Raw genomic sequence first — 19,226 nt, forward strand, 5'->3', positions numbered from 1 at the left:
GAAGAATCTGCATTCTTGCATGTGGATGGTTAATGGCTGGAAGATAATCTCCCACTACATGCTGTATAAGAATCATGACTTGGCCTTTTGTACTTAACTCTCATCACATTGACTTGGATAACCCCAATCATACTGTGTCAAGACTATATTAACTTTAACTCAAGTTCCTTTGAATCCCACAAAAGTAGCTTTGTGAGCAAGAAACAATACATACCTAATTTCAAAAAACCAATGAGTTCAGGGCAAAGGATGCATTTCTAGAAGCTCTACACAATTACAAAGTAGTATGAAATTGGAAGAGAGTAATTTTGACAGGGAAAGAAGGGATCACCACCTACCATGTTTTCCCGAGAGATATCCCTGGCAGTGGAGAGATGTGGATAGTAAATTGAAAGGCTCACACCCAGACTATGACAGTCACCATGGGTAAGCAGTACAGAACCCAACATGTGTAGTGGATGAATATAGTAGCCCTGAAGATGCAACCAGTAATAATCACCAAGATAATCTCTGAAAAAGACATCAGAGAGGAAATGTTTAAGATGTTTAATGAGATCAAAAGAATAATGAAACAGCCAACACACACAAAATTATTTGAAAACAGAAATGAGAAAACTAAAGGTATAAATGACTCAGTATTTGATAAATAAAATTAAAAATTCATAAGGACTCAACAGCAGAGTATCAGCAGCTGAGTACAGAACCAGTGAGCTTCAAGATAAGGTGCAGAAAAGAACCTCCAGAGTATAGAAGGAGGAAAGCCTTAAAAGAAATGAACAGCAGACAAGAGAATTTTGGGATGGATGAAAGAGGAATACCATAACAATTATAGACATCTTTGAGGGCCAGGAAGACAACCACAATAAAAAAGGCAACAAAGATAGAGTTATTTGAAGTTTTCAGAGTTAAAGAGCACATGCACTCAGATCCAAGAAACTCAAAGGGTGCCCGCTAAAAGGGATCCAAATAAAAATACATCTGGACACATCCTATTCAAAGTGATGAAAGCATTAGGTAGATAGAATAGGAAAAGCAACAAGATAAAAATAGAATAATACATACAAATGAGCCACAATACGACTTAAGCATATTTATCAAACGAGATCCTCAGGGCATAAGAAAATCATGGAATACGGTAAAAGAAAAAAAATCCATAAAACAAACTGTTCACCAAAAATCCTTCACCCATCCATATTCTCATTCAGATCTGAAGAAATGATATCAAATTTCATGAATAAACAACAGTTTAGGAGATTTATAGACTAAAATGTACCTTTACAAGAAGAATAAGTGGGCTAATTTAAAGCAAGACAAATTTGATGAAAATGCCGAACTTCTACATAAGGATGGCATGAAACTACATGCCAATAATCTATCTCAATGTCAATATATAAACAAACAAAATAAGAAACACAGAGTGATGGGATGGAATAGAAAGCTAAACTGCCTACAAGAAACACAGACTCAAACACTCTGAAAAAGTCTGGAGGGTAGTCATTATAAGAAGTATAAGACAGTAAATACTTCAGGAATAAAAAGGTTATAAGAGACAGGGAATCATTTCTTAATGATCAAGAGATATGTTCATCAGGATGAAATAACACTCCTAAACATATGTCCTAAATAAGGGACCAACAAAACAACTTAAAACAACTGCTAATAGACCTGAAGAAAGACATTGATAGCAACACAATACAACAGTACCTGGAGACAAACATCACTCTCACCTATTAATAGATCAACTAGACTATTTAGCAAGAAAACATTGACTTAAAGGAAGAAATGAAAGAGATGGATTTTATATATAAATATACACACATATACATATATAAGTGTATGTAAAATATGTATATATAAAGCTATTATATAAAGAGCTTTACATCTTCAAAATGTAAATACATATTCTTCTCCAATGCACATGAAACTTTCTCCAAAACAGATACAAGCTGGGCCAGAAACCTTCACAAAGTCAGAAATTGTATAACTATCTTCTCAGACCATGATGCACTAAAAATTGAAGTTAATTACAAATAAAATCAGAAAAATAACTAAAAACTTGGTAATTAAACATAATACTACAGAAAAGTCAGTTAATCAGAGAAGGAAGTATAAGATTACTAAACACAAAAGAGAATGAGGACACAAGCTACCAGAACCTATGGGACACAAACAAAAGCAGTGTTAAGAGGAAAGATCATAGCTATTCAAGCATTCATCAGGACATAAAAACAGTCACACATAAATAAACTAACTTCAAATCTTACAAAATTGGAAAACATCCAACTATAAGATTCAAATGCAGACAAAATGATGAAAATTATAAAACTAAGAACAAAAATTAAGTATTGGAATTTTAAAAATTTGGGGGCTACAATGATAGCTCAGCAGGTAAGACATTTGCCTTGCATATAGCCAACCCAGGTTCGATTTCCGGCATCCCATATGGTCCCCTGAAGTTCAGAAGCTGTTTCTGAAGAGCAAAGCCAGAAATCCTCGAGTGAGTGTGGCCCCAAAATAAACAAAAAATATTTAGTTCAATATTTATCATTAATTTTATATTTAATGTATATTTAATTTTAAAAATTCAATATTTAGTAAACCAAGAGCTGATACTTTGAAAAAATAAAGAAAATAATTAAACCACTAGCAAAAGTCACAAAGAAATAGCAAACATTAATAAGCCAAATCAGAAATGACATTAAAACAGAAACCACAGAAATTTAAAGACATTACAGAGGTTACTTTGAAGTTGAGAACCTAGAATAAATGGATAATTTCTAAAATCCTACAACTTCCCAAGAAGATATGGAATATCAAAAGATAACCTCTAACTACAGAAGAAATTAAAATGGTTATCAAAAGTTAACCCTAAACAAAAGCTCAGGTCCAGTTGGTTTCACTAGTGAGTTCTTTCAAATCATTAAAGATCTGCCAAATCTTTTCAGACTCTTTCAGGAAAGTGAAGAAACAGAAACACTACTGGACTTTCTATGAAGAAATCATTACCCTGATAAGAAAAGCATACAGAGACACCACAAAAAATATAATTGTAAACTGATATCCCTGATGAACACAAATGCATAAATACTCATAAATACAACAAAAATAAAAAAATACAACAAAAATAAATTGAATCCAACATCTCATCAAAAAAATCAAACACCAAGTGGGATTCATCCCTGGCAGGATGGTTTAACATAGCATAAGCCAAACAATGTAATATAACATAATAATAAAATAAAGTATAAAATCCTATAATTATGTAAATAGATGTATAGAAAGCATTTGACATAATCTAGAACCTATTCATTGTAAAACCCCTCAATAAAATGAGAATTGGGGAAATTTTCTTCATAATCAAAGCCTATAGCAATCATGGCCGAAAAATTAAAAGACTTCCCTAGAAGATCAGGCACAAGACCAGTTTTCCAAATCTCTACACTTCTTTTCAGTATAGTACTGGAAATACTTGCCACAGCAGTTAGGAAAAAAATATAATAGGGTTTCATGTAGAGGAAGCCTTATACTACAATCCCAGAGGGATTGGTGAACATGGATCTGCAAAGGTAAAAGTTCAATTTTAACTATTTACATATGGCATGATACATGAGATAATCTATAAAAAGCTTTTTAGAAACAATAGATTTGTATAGTAAAATGGACACAGTACAATATAACATGCTAAAGTCCATTATTTTGCCATTTGCAAATAATAAAATAGAAGGGCCTTTTTTTAAATCCAATTGTACATTAGAAAATCAAGTATCTAAGAATTACTTTAACCAGAGGTGAAAGACATATACAAAGAAAACTATAAAATGCCAAATAGCATGGCAATGGTAGTGACTGAGAGAAATAGAATGCATGTCTTGAAGACAGGCAAAGGGTGGGGAAAGACTGGGGTGGGGCATTAGAACAGGAAGGTTGCACTTGTGAAGAGGGTATATATTTTATGACTGAAACCCAACTACAAACATATGTGTAACCACAGTGCTTAAATAAAGAGACGTAAGAAAATAAAAATATATTCCATACTCATAAATTGAGGACTTCAAAAATCAAGTTGGCAATACTCCACAAAGTATACCCATTCAATGCAATCCCTATAAGAAAACCTATGACATTTTATAAAAAAAAAATAAAACACTTCTAAAATTCATATTAGACAATACTCTTACTCCCCCAAATCCAAAACAATCCTTGGAAAAAAATTGTAGGGATATATTGCCATAGTTTCAAAATGTACTAGAAAGCAATAATAATTAAAGCAGCGTGGTACTAGATGAAAACAGAACCTGAAATCAATGGAACAGATTTACAATTTGGAAGATGGATCTTCAGGAATATAGTCAATTAAACTTCAATAAAAGAAAACAGGTATAAAATGAAGCAAAGAAAACCTCTTCAAAGTAATGCTGGGAAAAGTGATCAGCTATATACAAAAAAAAAAAAAGAGAGAGAGAGAGAGCTCAGATCTCTTTCTGACAGGCACAAAAGTCAAATCAAAGTAAATTAAAAACCTCAATTTCAGGCTTGAATTCAAAAGAGAATTAGAGAAAGAGGATTAGAGGAAAGAGGAAGACATAGGTAGAACTCTTCTCATTACATGGAATCTAGAGGTGTCTTTAAACCACTGACCAAGAAAGTAGAAGCAATGATTAACAACTGGGACTACATTAAATTAAGAAGGAAAAGTTACTCAGGCAACTGTGAAAAAAAATTAAGAAGTCTCTATGAAGGAAAAGAAAAACAGAATACAAAGCTGTAGCATGGGAGTAATTATTTTACCACAACTAATCTGATAAAAGGTTAATATTCAAATATATAAATCATTGGTAAAACTTTACAATAAAAATATTTCAGTCTAAGGTTGGAGTGATAGCACAGTGGTAGGACATTGGCCTAAGAAAGATCAATCCGAAGATTGATCTTCAGCACCCCATAGGGTCCCTTGAGCCTGCCAGGATTGACATCTGAGTGTAGAGCCAGGAATAATGCTGGGGTGCTATCAGGTGTGACCCAAACCTTCCCCCAAATTTAACACATCAAAAAAGCAGGTAGCAGAGATAAACAGAAACACCCCCAAATAAATACAAATAGGGCCCAGATCTATAGCACAGTGGGTATGTTATTTGCCTTGCATGCAGCCAACCCAGTTTTGATCCACAGCATCCCACATGATCTCCTGAGCCTGCTAGGAGTAATTTCTGAGCTCATATCTATAAACAAACAAACAAATAAATTCAAATAGACTAAAGACACATAAAAAGCTCCAAATCACTAACTATCGGGAAAATGCAAATTAAAAAATTGAGATAATGACCTCATCCCATAGAAACTAGCATTCATTACAAAGAACAGTAACAACTTGCATTGAGGTGGATCTGGGAAAAAAAAAAAAAAGAGACCCTAATTTATTATTGTTAGGAATGTCAACCAGTGTAGCCTTTAAAAAAAAAAATTGACATTCTTTACACAAATAAAAAATAAAACCTAGGTATTGAGCTTCCATATGACCTGGCAATCCCACTCCTGGGAACATATGATGGTCTCAAAAACATAATATAGAAAAGGCATCTTCCCTTCTATGTAGATTGCAGAATCTTTCACAATAGCCAAAATCTGATGTGCAAGAGCAGATGAGTTAATAAATAAGCTACAACAAATATATATTGGAATACTCTGCAGCCAGTAGAAAATAGGAAGTCCTGAAATTTGCAGAAAGATGGATGGATTTGGAGTTGCCATGCTAAATGACGATAGAGGGAGAGGGACAGATATAGAATGATCACACTCATTTCCAGGATAAAAAGAAACATAGTAGGAAAATAATGTCCCAAAACTATAGAAACAAGTGGCAGAACTTGATCTTTAGCAGAAAGTTACCACAGTGGGAGGAGCAGGGTTAGGACAGGGCATGGACAACTATGCCAATAATAGAAAGACGTATCACTCCTGATGAGAACTCAGTGCTAAATGGAGATAGGGTGATATGTATGATTCCCTTTCCATAGAAGTATTGCAAACCACAGTATTGCAAAGTCTAAAATATAATAATGGTTGCTATAGAGGCATGCTTGGAGGGAACATGATTTGGGGAGAAATGGAAAGTTGGTGAAGAGATACAATGGTGTAGGGAGTGGTGCTTGAATATTGCACAACTGAAACTCAATCTTTGTATTTCATAATGATTCAATAAATTTTAAAAATATATGTTCATATTTCAAAGTATCAAAATATACACAATTATTATTTATTGTTTATTTAACATACTATCCAATAAAATTTAAAATAAGATTATTTAATTGCACAGACTTTCTGGGCTTCAGCCTCCTTTTGCTAAATAACCATCCTTTCTTAATAAGAAAATGGCTGAAAAATTGTTATCTTCACTTGTATTAATTACCAATATTATAAATAAAATTGATAGCAAGTATCTCCCTTGATGAAATCTTAAAGCTAAGTAACAATTCAGTTTTGTACTTCCTTCCTCTTAATTGACTCAGTTTTTCTTTATAAAAAAAAAACAAATAAATTATTTAATTGAATCACCCTGAGATACACAACTACAAAGTTGTTTGTGATTGAATTGCAGTCATACAATGTACAACAGCCTTCACCAGTGCACATTTCTCACCACCAATGCATTTCCCTGCCACCCTGCCCTCTTCTCTGTGGCAGACCTTTATCCCCCTTTCCATTTTTTTTCCTTTTAGACACTGACCCACAATTTTTCTAAGCAGGTATACTAAACTGGTCTTTGGAGAAAAAGTGTTATTACATCAGCAAATGCCGATGCAAGTGACAGTAATAAAATATGGCAAAATATTAAGAACATCAAGCAACAAAGCATTTCCTTTTGTTCTAGTTTCTCTCACCTTTCAAATCTACTTGTTTTATATAAATCAACTTAAATGAACCTTGCAAGTCATTATTTTGTGAGAGATGCACAATAAACATGAAAGTATTTCATAAAACTGTCCAAACTCAGTGTACATTAGCTGTAAACTTCCAGTTCAAATCAGCCCTTCAAAACCTTGAACAAATGGGAAAATCTCAGATGACTGCACACAAGAGATACTAAAAACAGTCTTTGTTGGAATCACATCTTCTAAAATGAATATGATGCTGACATTTTCACAAATGCATCCCTACATTTGAAATGGATCTCATTAGAAGCCTATATGGCTCTTGTATTGTGATCTATCCTGCTATTTTGTGCTGTTTTATTGGTAAGTAAAACCCATGTAGATTAAGCATCCATGTGTAAGCATATAGTTATGCTCTCATATTGATTGCGTTCTAATTACCTGATATTATAATTACTACCTGTCTCCATGCTAATGCTGCATGTAGTGAAATGCAATATTTCCCTCTATTATTTTTGGAAGATCTACTCTAGGTTTTTGCTTGGTGGTTATCTGCAGATGACAAAAACTAACTTACAGATAAAACAGTTCACTTTAGGTGGATAACAGCCTGTATTGGAAAAACCTATAAAGTTTTCAACTTTTATTCTTCCCTTTTATATTAATATTATTATAATACCTACTTTACTCTTACATATTTATTAACATTTTTCCAAGAAAAATAAAAGTTTGCTTTATTTCAAAACAGTAACTTCTTTATTGGAGCACTGGCCAAGATCCAATACTAATACAGATCTAAATTTCTCAGAATAGCTAAATGTTTATCAGGCAAATTATCTGAATTTTTATTTTTATTTTTATTTTTTTGTTTAGATTTTTGAGCCACACCCAGTAGCACTCAGGGTTTACTCCTGGCTCTGTGCTCAGAAATCACTCCAGGCAGACTTGTTGGACCATATGGAATGCTGGGGATTGAACCCAGGTCTGTTCCGGGTTGGCCACATACAAGTCAACGCCCTATTACTGTGCTACCACCCCAGGCCCAGAATTTTCTGAATTTTAAAGACAATTTTTAAACCATATAAATATTTAAAACATGTGTAAAATTAAGTCATGGGCTGAATTTAAACTGGAAAAACCAAATAATATAAATTACTTCAACTAATATTTGCTAATATCTAAAACATTGCACATATTTTCAACAACTTAAGAGTGACTATCTATCTACTCTTTGTATATCTGAAGTACAACTTATTAAGTTAGATTTAAATAATAAATCCAAAGAGTTACTAATGGTAGGGGATCCTGACATTAACATTCTCGGAAAAATAACCGAAAAGCAGAAAAATCATGAAGATTTACAAGCATCCTAAAATGATCATTTCCAGTCAATTCAATTGTTAACAATCAATTTATTAAAAATTTATTGGTCAATTTTACTATACATTTTAACTTTCATATAACATCCTAAGAAAGAGTTACTATATTCTAGATGTGACCATTTTTTATCTTCACCAGTATTCTGCTTAAATAACTTGTCACCTTTCTGATTTCATCCCTGCTTTCAATGTCAGCAACTCTTAACATAGAAATTTAATGGTACTGAACATTTTCTTGTTTGACCTGAGAAGTCTTTATTTCTCCTTATATGAAAGATTATTGTGACAGACCAAGTTTTCTTTTTTCTTTCTTTCTCCTTATTGAAAGCTTATTGTGACAGATCATTTTCCCTCCCTCTCTTCCTTTCATCCTTCCTTCCTTCCTTCCTTCCTTCCTTCCTTCCTTCCTTCCTTCCTTCCTTCCTTCCTTCCTTCCTTCCTTCCTTCCTGTTTTATTTAATTTTGGTTTTTGTTTGGGCCCACATCCAGTTTTTCTCAGGGCTTACTCCTGGCTCTACACTCAAGATCAAATCCAGATCAGTAGCAAGTGCCTCTCCCACTGGACTATTGCCCCAGTACTACATTTTGGAAAGATTTTTAAAAATTCAAGAGGTAGTCAAAGACTACTAGGGTCTTACCAGGTAGTACTTGAGGATTCAGATGATTCTGGGAGTCAAAGACAGGGTCTCACACATACTAGCATGCATTCTAACACTTAAGTCATACATATTCCCAGACTATTCTCTATTAAATTCTTTAACTAATTTGATTTTTTCATTCTCATTTTTTTCTGTTTTAAATACTTTCTTTATATCTTAATCACCTTAATAAAATTTTTTCTGGGGCCAGAGCAGTGGCACAAGCAGTTAGGTGTTTGCCTTGACAACACTAAGCTAGGATGGACCACTGTTCAATCCCTGGCGTCCCATGTGGTCCCCAAGCCAGGAGCAATTTCTGAGTTTATAGCCAGGAGTAACCCCTGAGCATCAGTGGTGTGACCCCCAAAAAACCAAATAAATACATAAATAAAATTTTCTCTGTTCTTTCACTTTATGCCTGATTCCAGGAGATTGTCTTTCTGAATTTTCTGATAGCCTATTGAATTCTTCATAACAAATATTTTTAATTATCAGTTCAAGTCCTCATTAGATTGCAATATTCCAGTGGCTCTGAACTCAGTTACTAGAAAATTATAATTTTGTGATGCTATAGTACCATAACTTCAAAAATGTGGCTGTGCCTTCCATTTCTGCACTTTTGATTTTATACTTGATTTAGCAGAAATTATAATTCATCAGGTTAATAGAAAGCCTCTCTTGTTTTCCAGAAGGTGGCACTACAGCACAAGTTTGTGGTATTTTCCTTGTCACTGATGCTTCATTTTCAGAGTTGGCTCCCTGGAATTCTGCCTGGAGTTCAACTCTATAGCAATTACATTCAGGAATTGCAACAACAACAACAACAACAAAAATACAGCAGCAAAGTGCGAAAGGACTGTATTGGTGACTTAGGGAGAGCATTGGGAACTCTCTGAAGCCAGTGGTAAAACTTGCTGAGCACATTCAAATTCCAATTTAACATAGCTTGAATTTCTTGTCTGCCTCTTTTCCAATGTTTTCCCTCCCTCCAATCACTGGCCATCTTAGTGTTGCTGATACTGGTGAAGAAAATTAGATTTCCCTAGTAGTAGCCACACAATTGGGGTGACCTGAACTTCTCTCGCTACCCTTTTGCCTGGTGGGGATGTAGCCTCTGCCATTTTATTCAACTCCATTAACTATTGAGGGGATGGGGACACACACATAGAAAAGAAGACTACAGATTTCTTCCTCACTCCCCTTCTCCCTGAGAATGTAGGATTCTCTTTTTTGGGAATACAATATTTCTGTAAGTTCACTCTGAAGGGAACTCTGCCTTTTGGGGAATCACCAGATTCTTTGGAGATGACTCCTGGAAATTTCTGGGAGACCACAGGTAGGTGCATAGTTGAATAGGTAAGTCACAAGCAAGACATGTGCCTAAATCTCCATTCTATGTCTCCAACCTTAATTGCAACCAAATTCTTACTTGAAAATTACTAGCTTAATCCATTCTATCTCACTGGCTCCCCACATATTTGTAAGCATGCTAGAGGGTTTAATCACAAATAGTCTGCATTGATGGAAATTTCTCTTGAGTCACCTGAAGAAAAGTGAAAAGTCCCCAAACTCTAAAAGGTGTTTTTTTTTTTATGTTTATCTGTCTAAATATTTGATATAAAAGTAGAATAAGAAGAAAGCTTTACATTACCAGATTATTATGATAACTACTATGTATAGTATTTTAGAAGCTGGGAGCATTTTAGCAAAGAATACATCTTTATTGAGTATAACTGTAATTTATGAAACATGAAAAAATGAACAAAATCATGTCAAAAATAGAAATACAATAAAAAATATAGCATGTGAAAGGTCATGATTCAATTATTAGGTAGATAGATATATAGAAAAGACAAATAAAAGGAATTTATATTTTAACACACTTAAAGTGAGAGGACTTTTAAGATTTTATGTTCTCGGGCCCGGAGAGATAGCACAGCGGCGTTTGCCTTGCAAGCAGCCAATCCAGGACCAAAGGTGGTTGGTTAGAATCCCGGTGTCCCATATGGTCCCCCGTGCCTGCCAGGAGCTATTTCTGAGCAAACAGCCAGGAGTAATCCCTGAGCACTGCTGGGTGTGGCCCAAAAACCAAAAAAAAAAAAAAAAAAAAAAAAAAAGATTTTATGTTGTCTTGTTTAAGGATATTTTTCTTACATCATCATTTAATAATATTCAATAATATTTTATGAGTTGTGGTTTTTTCTTCTATAGATTCTGAAGTAAGCTTGCAAAAAAGAAAACTATTCAACATGACACTTTTCAACATTATTTTTATGTGTTCACACTATTTGGGGGACTTTTTTCTCTGTCTCTCTATTCTCTCTCCCACTCTATTCTTGAAACATAATGTTTTATTAATTACCAAAGCTTTATCATAAGTCTTAATTTCTAGCAGAGTAATATCTATTCTTGCCATTCTTTGATGTTTTATATTAAATATACATATCAGTATTAACTGGCCTTAAACTGGTCTAAACGGAAAAAAAATTAAGAGGGAGAGAGAAGAAAACTGTATACTACAGAGGCAGACAAGATGGAGGAGAGGTATGCCACGACATGCATAAACTTTTAGGGGAGCTCAGCCCAACAGATGTATAAGAGCTGAAATAACCCCCACGAGGTTCCTCAAAAGGCCTGCTGTGGATGCCCTTTTCCCCTGCGTGGATACTTGAGGTATCCCCAAAGAGATAAATCTATGCTTGGCATTACACTTTCTGTCATTATTTGGTTATCTCTCCTTTGTAAAATCTCAGGTAAAATTAGGACCTCTACCAAATAATTTGGCTGAGAAATTCCAGCACCAAATATTATTATGGGAAGCCTTTTCTGGATAATATTTAGTACCTAAACGCAAAGACAATATTTTTACTCTTTTTCAAATATGTCCTTGCAGTTTCAGTTTCTGGTAATCAAGGGCATAGCAAGAATACAGATCCTGGGCTATTGACTCTTCTCAGAAAAGGGAACCATACTTTAGGGGATTTGGCTCCTTCCTTTACTAAAACAATAGAGCCCAGCTCAGTGAAGACCATGTTCCCAGATATTTTCTACTTCCTTATAATCCCTGATTTTGCATTTGAAGTGAACTTGCAAAGAGCTGCCTTGAGTTATAACCTTCTCTTTTGTAACTCAAAATCCTTATGGCTCACAACTATAGCTCAAGTATTGTTTACTGTTAAACTTTGCTTTGTGATTGTAATGATTCTTCTCTATACCTATGGCTGGCTTTACCCCCATAAATCCTCCTGCTTAAAAAAGTAAACTTGTCGCACTCCTGCCAGAAAATGTGTTGACCCCACATACTCTGTGTGTGATTTCATTATTTCATATTTCATACTTTGCTGCCCATGCAACCCACTCTCCCTGAAGTGAATTCATTGAAATCCCACTGATACTGTAGGACAGAAGCCACCTCCAGCAGAGGTAGGAAGGGGAAGTAGGGAGGGAAATTGGGGACATTGGTGACAGAAAATGTGCACTGGTGAAGGATGTTGTGTATTGTAAGACTGAAACTCAATTATGAACATCTTTATAACTGTTTATCTCATAATGATTCAATTAAAGAATTTATAAATTAATAAAAAGGCAAGAGAAAAAAATATCTTTTTTTTTTTTTTGGTTTTGGAGCCACACCTGGTGATGTGCTCAGAAATTGCTCCTGGCTTGGGGAACCATATGGGATGCTGGAGGATCGAACCTAGGATCCATCCTAGGTTAGCGCATGAAAGGCAATCGCCCTACCACTTGCTCCAGCTCCAAAATATCCTTGTTAAATTTATAACACATCTTTTTATAGGAAGTATTTTGCTTTTTTGTTTCTTGTAATTTTAAATGTCTAACTTGGGGGGGGGGGTTGTTTCAACCACACCCGGTGGTGTCCAGAGCTACTCCTGGCTCTGTGATGAGGATTCACTCCTTGCCAGCTTGGGGGAACTATATGAGATGCCAGGGATTGAACTCATATCAACCTGTGCAAGACAAATATCCTCCTTCTGTATTATCATACCAGTCTTCAAAATTATATAATACTTTTATGTTACTACATTTTTCAAAACTTTGTCAACATATACATTATAATGCAGTATGTACAGATGTGTGTACTCATTTGATTCACATGTATATTTATAGTGCTCTGGGTGCTTAATGTGGTGGTATGGGGAACCATATGACTAGTGGACCAAATATAGTGTCTTGTATATTAAAAAGTATTTGTTCTATAACTTTAAGCATATCCAAATCCCTAGAAATAATTTTAAACTTTATAAATGATACAACTCTTACTGTTTTGTTTCTGGTTTTTGCTGTACTCCTGTGATTCAGTCACTATGTTCATTCTGTTATCAATACCTCATGTTACTAAAATGACTGATTTCATAATACAACACAAGTGCAGTGTTGAAGTTTTTAATTTTCAAGAGTTTACATAGAATTTTCATTTATATGTTCATGTTACAAATACTAGTTTCTGGAACTTGTCAAGAATTATCACTGTAATCCTTTTAATTCTTCATTTTGAAAAATTTACTGTGGTTTTTTCATTTAATATATTTTAGTTGTTTTAAATATAAGTATATATAAAATAATTTTTAATTTTGATGTAGTAAACTTATTTTCTTAATTTGACTCTGATCTATTTTATCAGAGATAGTATAATGTATAACATTAAAGTGTGAGTTCCTTTTGGAGGACCATATTTTTTTTTTTTTTTTTTTTTTGGTTTTTGGGCCACACCCTGTGACGCTCAGGGGTTACTCCTGGCTATGCGCTCAGAAGTCGCTCCTGGCTTGGGGGACCATATGGGACGCCGGGGGATCGAACCGCGGTCCGTCCGAGGCTAGCGCAGGCAAGGCAGGCACCTTACCTTTAGCGCCACCGCCCGGCCCCGGAGGACCATATTTTTAATGTTTTAATTGTTCCTATGTCCTTAATGTACCATCAACAGTACAAAAGTTTCTGTGGGGTGTGAACATGAGGTATCTTACTACTGGTCAGCAATACAAGGAATCAAATTCAGCGTCTTACATATATGACACTTTATTCCTTCTTACTGAGCCACATCCAATTTGACTTTCCTATCTGGAGAATGTAAACCATGTATCTTTTTCCTAATTAATGTTTGAATTTATATTTTTAAATATACAAATAATACATTCAAAAGGTAATTTCAGTGGCTGGATAGCTAGTACAGTGGTAGGGATTTGCCTTGTATGCAGCTGTCAGGAAGGAAAGTAGTTTGAATCCCGGCATATGGAAATATGGTCCCCGGTGTCTGCCATGAGCAATTTCTGAGGGCAGTGCCAGGAGTAACCCCTGAACGCCACCAGGTGTGACCCACAACCAAAAAAAAAAAAAAAAGGTAATTTCAAAATTATTGCAGTTTAATAACTGCAAATAACTCCTGTGCTGCCAGAGCAATGGTACAAATAAAGAACTTGCATCTCTGGCACCCTGAACCCTGCCATGAGTGCGCTGTAAACACCACTAGGAATGCCTCCAAAATTCTTTCAAATATTAAATTGTATTAAGAAGTAGTTCAGGAGCCAGCAAAGTGGCTTTAGAGGTAAGGTGTCTGCTTTGCAAGAGCTAGCCAATGAAGGACCGCGGTTTGATCCCCCAGCGTCCCATATGGTCCCCCCAAATCAGGGGCAATTTCTGAGCGCTTAGCCCTTAGCTTTGGCCCGAAAAACCAAAAAAAAAAAAAAAAAAGTAGTTCAGTCTTTCAGGTGCTAATATTTTTCCTTAATAAAAAATTTAATTTAATTGCCTTATGATACACAATTATAAAGTTGTTCATGATAGAGTTTTAGTCACACAATTTTCCAACACTCATCCCTTCACCAGTGCATATTTCCCACCACCAACATCCCCAGTTTTCTTCCTGTCCATCCACCCCCTTCCTGCCTCTATTGCAGACATTTTTCTTCTCTCTGTCTCTTTCTCTCTTTTCTTTTATGCACTGCAGGGGAGGGGGAAACCTTTACATATAGGTGTTTGCAATATTCAGCAACATTATTCAAGGTGCTAATATTTATATAGTGCAGGTGTATTATTTAAAAACGAGCTATTGGGGCTGAAGCAATAGCACAGAAGTAGGGCATTTGCCTTGCATGTGGCCAACAGAGGACCGTCCTGGGTTCAATCCCCAGTGTCCCTTATGATCCCCCAAGCTAGGAGCAATTTCTGAGCGCATAGCCAGGAGTAACCGAAAACATGAAGGTAAACACTCCATGACATTGAGACTAAAGGCATCTTCAAGGAGGAAATAGCCCTCTCCAAACAAGTAGAAACAGAGATAAACGGATGAAAATATATTAAGCTGAGAAGCTTCTACACCTCAAAGGAAATAGTGCCTAGGATACAAAAGCCACTCACAGAAATCAATCACTCAATACTCAACAGATAAGGGTCTAATACAGTGATCCCTCATTTTTCGCATTTAATGGGAACCAGAACCTTCTGTGAAAGCTGAAAAACCTTGAAGTAGGGTTTGCATCTAAGAATTTTCCTGTATGCGGGTACAAGAATGTTTTAAATATGTAAACAGGGGGCTGGAGCGATAGCACAGCAGTAGGGCATTTATTTGCCTTGCATGCTGCTGACCCAAGAAGAACTTCGATTTAATCTCCAGTGTCCCATATGGTCCCCAAGCCAGGTTTGATTTCTGAGCCCATAGCCAGGAGTAACCCCTGAGCATCACTGGGTGGGGCCCAAAACCAAAATAAATAAATAAGTATGTAAACAGTATTTATACTTTACACATTTAAGACAAAAATTACAACAGTATATGTATTTACTCAAACGTGTCAATGCTAATTAATAAGGTTGACTACAAAACCTTATACAGTAATAAAAAACGAGGGATCACTGTAAATCCACTCATGCTCTCATTGGTCAATGTCACATCAGATCTCAATCACATGCCTTTATGAGAGTCCCTGGTATGTACTCTGAGTCAACTCATCTTCTTGTTTGACATTCAGGGATCCTTCTCTCGCTCACATCAACATGAAACAGTGCTCCTTTCCTCAATGTGACTGCCGATATGGTTGTATTTTTTCATTTTTATTTTTTTATGAATATTTTGAAAAAACCCCCAAAGCACTGAAGCCACAAAACATGAAGCACAAGAGACAAGGAAACACTACCGAAAATATACAAAGTACTGACAGAACTTAACACGATAAAACATCTAATTGCATCAAAAAATGGGGAGAAGAAATAAACAGACACTTTCTCAAAGAAAAAATAGATGGTCAAAAGACACATGAAAAAATGCTCCACAAAACTAATCATCAGGGAGATGCAAATCAAAACAACTATGAAGTACTATATCATGCCACAGAGACCTGCACACATCACAAAGAGCAAGAACAATCAGGGATGTGTGGAGAAAGGAACTCTCATTCATTGCTGGTGGGAATGCTGTCTAGTCCAGCCTTTATGGAAAACAGTATGAGAATCCTCCAAAAACTAGTAATTGAGCTCCCATATGATACAGGTATACCACTCCTAGGGATCTACCCTAGGAACACAAAAATAGAATACAAAAATCTCTTCCTCGGGCCCAGAGAGATAGCACAGCGGCATTTGACTTGCAAGCAGCCGATCCAGGACCAAAGGTGATTGGTTCAAATCCCGGTGTCCCATATCCCTGTGCCTGCCAGGAGCTATTTCTGAGCAGACAGCCAGAAGTAACCCCTGAGCAACGCCGGGTGTGGTCCAAAAACCAAAAACCAAAAAAAAAAAAAAAAAAAGTCTCTTCCTCACACCTATAACACCTATATTCATTGCAGTGATAATTACAATCGCCAGACTCTGGAAAAAAACAAGATGCCCTTCAACAGATGAATGGCTAAAGAAACTGTTGTCACAAAGGAATATTGTGTAGCTGTCAGGAGAAATGAAGTCATGAAATTTTCCTATACATGGATGTATATAGAATCTATTATACTGAGTGAAATAAGACAGAGAGAGAGATAGACACAGAATAGTCTCACTGATCTAAGAGTTTTGAGAAAAATAAAAGACATTGAAATAATTCCCAAAGATGAGGCTGGAAGGACCGGCTCAAGATATGAAGCTCACCACAAGGAGTGGTGAGTGCAGTTAGAGATATAACTACGCCGAGAACTATTATAACAATGTCAGTGAGTGAAGGATGTAGAAAGCCTGTTCTCGAATACAGGAGGCGTGGGGGAGGGAAGAGATGGGAGCATTGGTGATGGGAAGGTTGCTTTGGTAAAAAGGGATTTTCTTTTTTATGACTGAAACTCAACTACAATCATGTTTGTGATCAGAGTGTTTAAATAAAGATATTATTAAAAAATTTCTATTTTGATATCATGTTTATCTTAGTTAATTTGAGGTCTGATATGACTGATAATGATTATTAGTTGGTTACTTTGTTTTAATTTCCATAATAAAGTCATTTTCAAGCTATTGAAACCAGAAGATGCTATTCTAAATGAGTGCTTAAGTCAGAAAAATAACCTGAATACTAAATTTAAATAAATAAAATGAAACACAAAGCAGGTATCATTTACTGAGCACTTATTTAATTCTAAGCTTCTCTATGAAATATATGTTATTAATATCTGTTAAAAAGAAAATTGAGGTTTGGGGAAATTTAAGAGATAAATTTTGCACAAAAGCAAATTATTACTATAACTTTACTTTTCATTAAAGGCAAATTGGGAATAATTTAAAATCCATAACTCAAAAATATTTTTCTAAGAAAAAAATGTAAGTATAAAATATTTCTGCTGTACATATTAATTAAGCATACATAATGAGTTTACCTACATTTTATATTTGAAACTTATTGCTGAATATTTTCTGAACTTTGTTTTTTTCCTAGGAGATGCTTTGACCATACAAAAGCTTGAAGCAATTCTTAGTTAAATTTGAATTTAAATTTTATATCTTTAAATACTCACACTAACAGGACTCTGTCAAGAGTTTATTGAAACTCTATGTAAATCAATGTATATACTATTTGATGTTGGTTAGAATGTCAACTTACTTCTTGGGTAGCTTCATTTTTTTCACTTTTTCTTCAGCATGTTCATCTGAGATACCCACATGGCATCCTAAAGCCAGCAAAGTTCTAGAAAATGAAATCACAGATAAGCTGCAAAATCCATTTCTTATATTCCAGAAGAATCTAACACAATATAGATAAAATTAAGATTTACCCATTTATCTTTTAGAGCAGATAGAATATTTACCCATTTATACCAAAGTAAATCTTATATGTGATATATCTATATATACGATGTAATTTTAAGCAAAAGAAAAAAAATACTTATAAAGTTTTGACTAATCGACAAGGCATTAAAAACTGAAATGACATTGTAAGAAATATTTTGAAAGTATTGCCTTCAATTTCTTCTCCAATGTTCCTCCTTTTCCAAAAGTCAGTGACTGCAACTAAATCTTAAGTATCCAGCTATTGTAGATGCCCATAGTAATGCCTATTTGGTATGTCTATACTTTTGGCAGACAGTTCTCTGTAATCTGCTTCTTGATAATGTAACTTTAAATCCAATAAAACCGACATTATGCTCTTTCAAATAAAACTGCTTTATTTTTCAATGGTTCTGAATTGTTTCATAACCTAAAAGAAGTCGTAATAGATTTATCCTGTTATCCCATTCTATTGTTTATGTTTACAAACAAGGCTTCAGTGAAGAACCTCAGACATTTAATATACATAATTTAGGATACTTTTCTGGGCATATAATTACTAGCTTAGAGGTATATAGAGTTTTAAATTTAAAAAAATATTCCAAATGTCTGAGTTGAAGATGATTATATAGTCACTAATTTTATATTTTTATGGATTTTTCCAATTCTCATCCTTATAATTTATATTTAAGAGTTGAATCTTTAAAATACTTTTGGCCATGAAGAACAAATGATCCTTAGTACCAAGATAATTAACAGTTTCTTCTAATAGCATAAGATGTTATTATACTTTCTTTTTTAAATTATAGAATTTCTAAGGTCGGGTCAATTTTTGTAATAATGTGGCAAATACCTAAAATCATTTAAATAGAATGTTAAATACATCTAAATTTCAAAATATGCGTATTTTATATAAATATGTTTATATATACTGTTATAAAATTTAGGTTATAAATAGAAAAAATAGGTAGTCCCATACAATTAGCCTTTAAATGTTAAGCAATAAAATTATTGATAGAGAAATAAATTATAGAAGCATAAAAGAAATTTAAGAAGTAAGAAGTAAAAGGATATTTTCATCAATATAAGAATAAAATAGTTAGCTCCTAGAATAAATACAACTTATATTTACTTGAATGTCTGAGACAGGAAGG

General features: G+C 34.6%; 1 protein-coding gene across 1 annotated transcript in view; it reads right to left on the reverse strand.

The window, feature by feature from the left end:
• Positions 1-19,226, reverse strand: part of RYR2 (ryanodine receptor 2) — a 685,578-nt gene that overhangs the window by 267,699 nt on the left and 398,653 nt on the right. The window contains exon 25 of the mRNA XM_049789034.1: positions 17,909-17,992. Within this exon, the coding sequence (XP_049644991.1) occupies positions 17,909-17,992 (84 nt within the window). The remainder of the gene's footprint in view (positions 1-17,908; positions 17,993-19,226) is intronic.

The sequence above is a fragment of the Suncus etruscus genome, chromosome 15 (assembly GCF_024139225.1).
Source record: "Suncus etruscus isolate mSunEtr1 chromosome 15, mSunEtr1.pri.cur, whole genome shotgun sequence".
NCBI classification, from domain to species: domain Eukaryota; kingdom Metazoa; phylum Chordata; class Mammalia; order Eulipotyphla; family Soricidae; genus Suncus; species Suncus etruscus.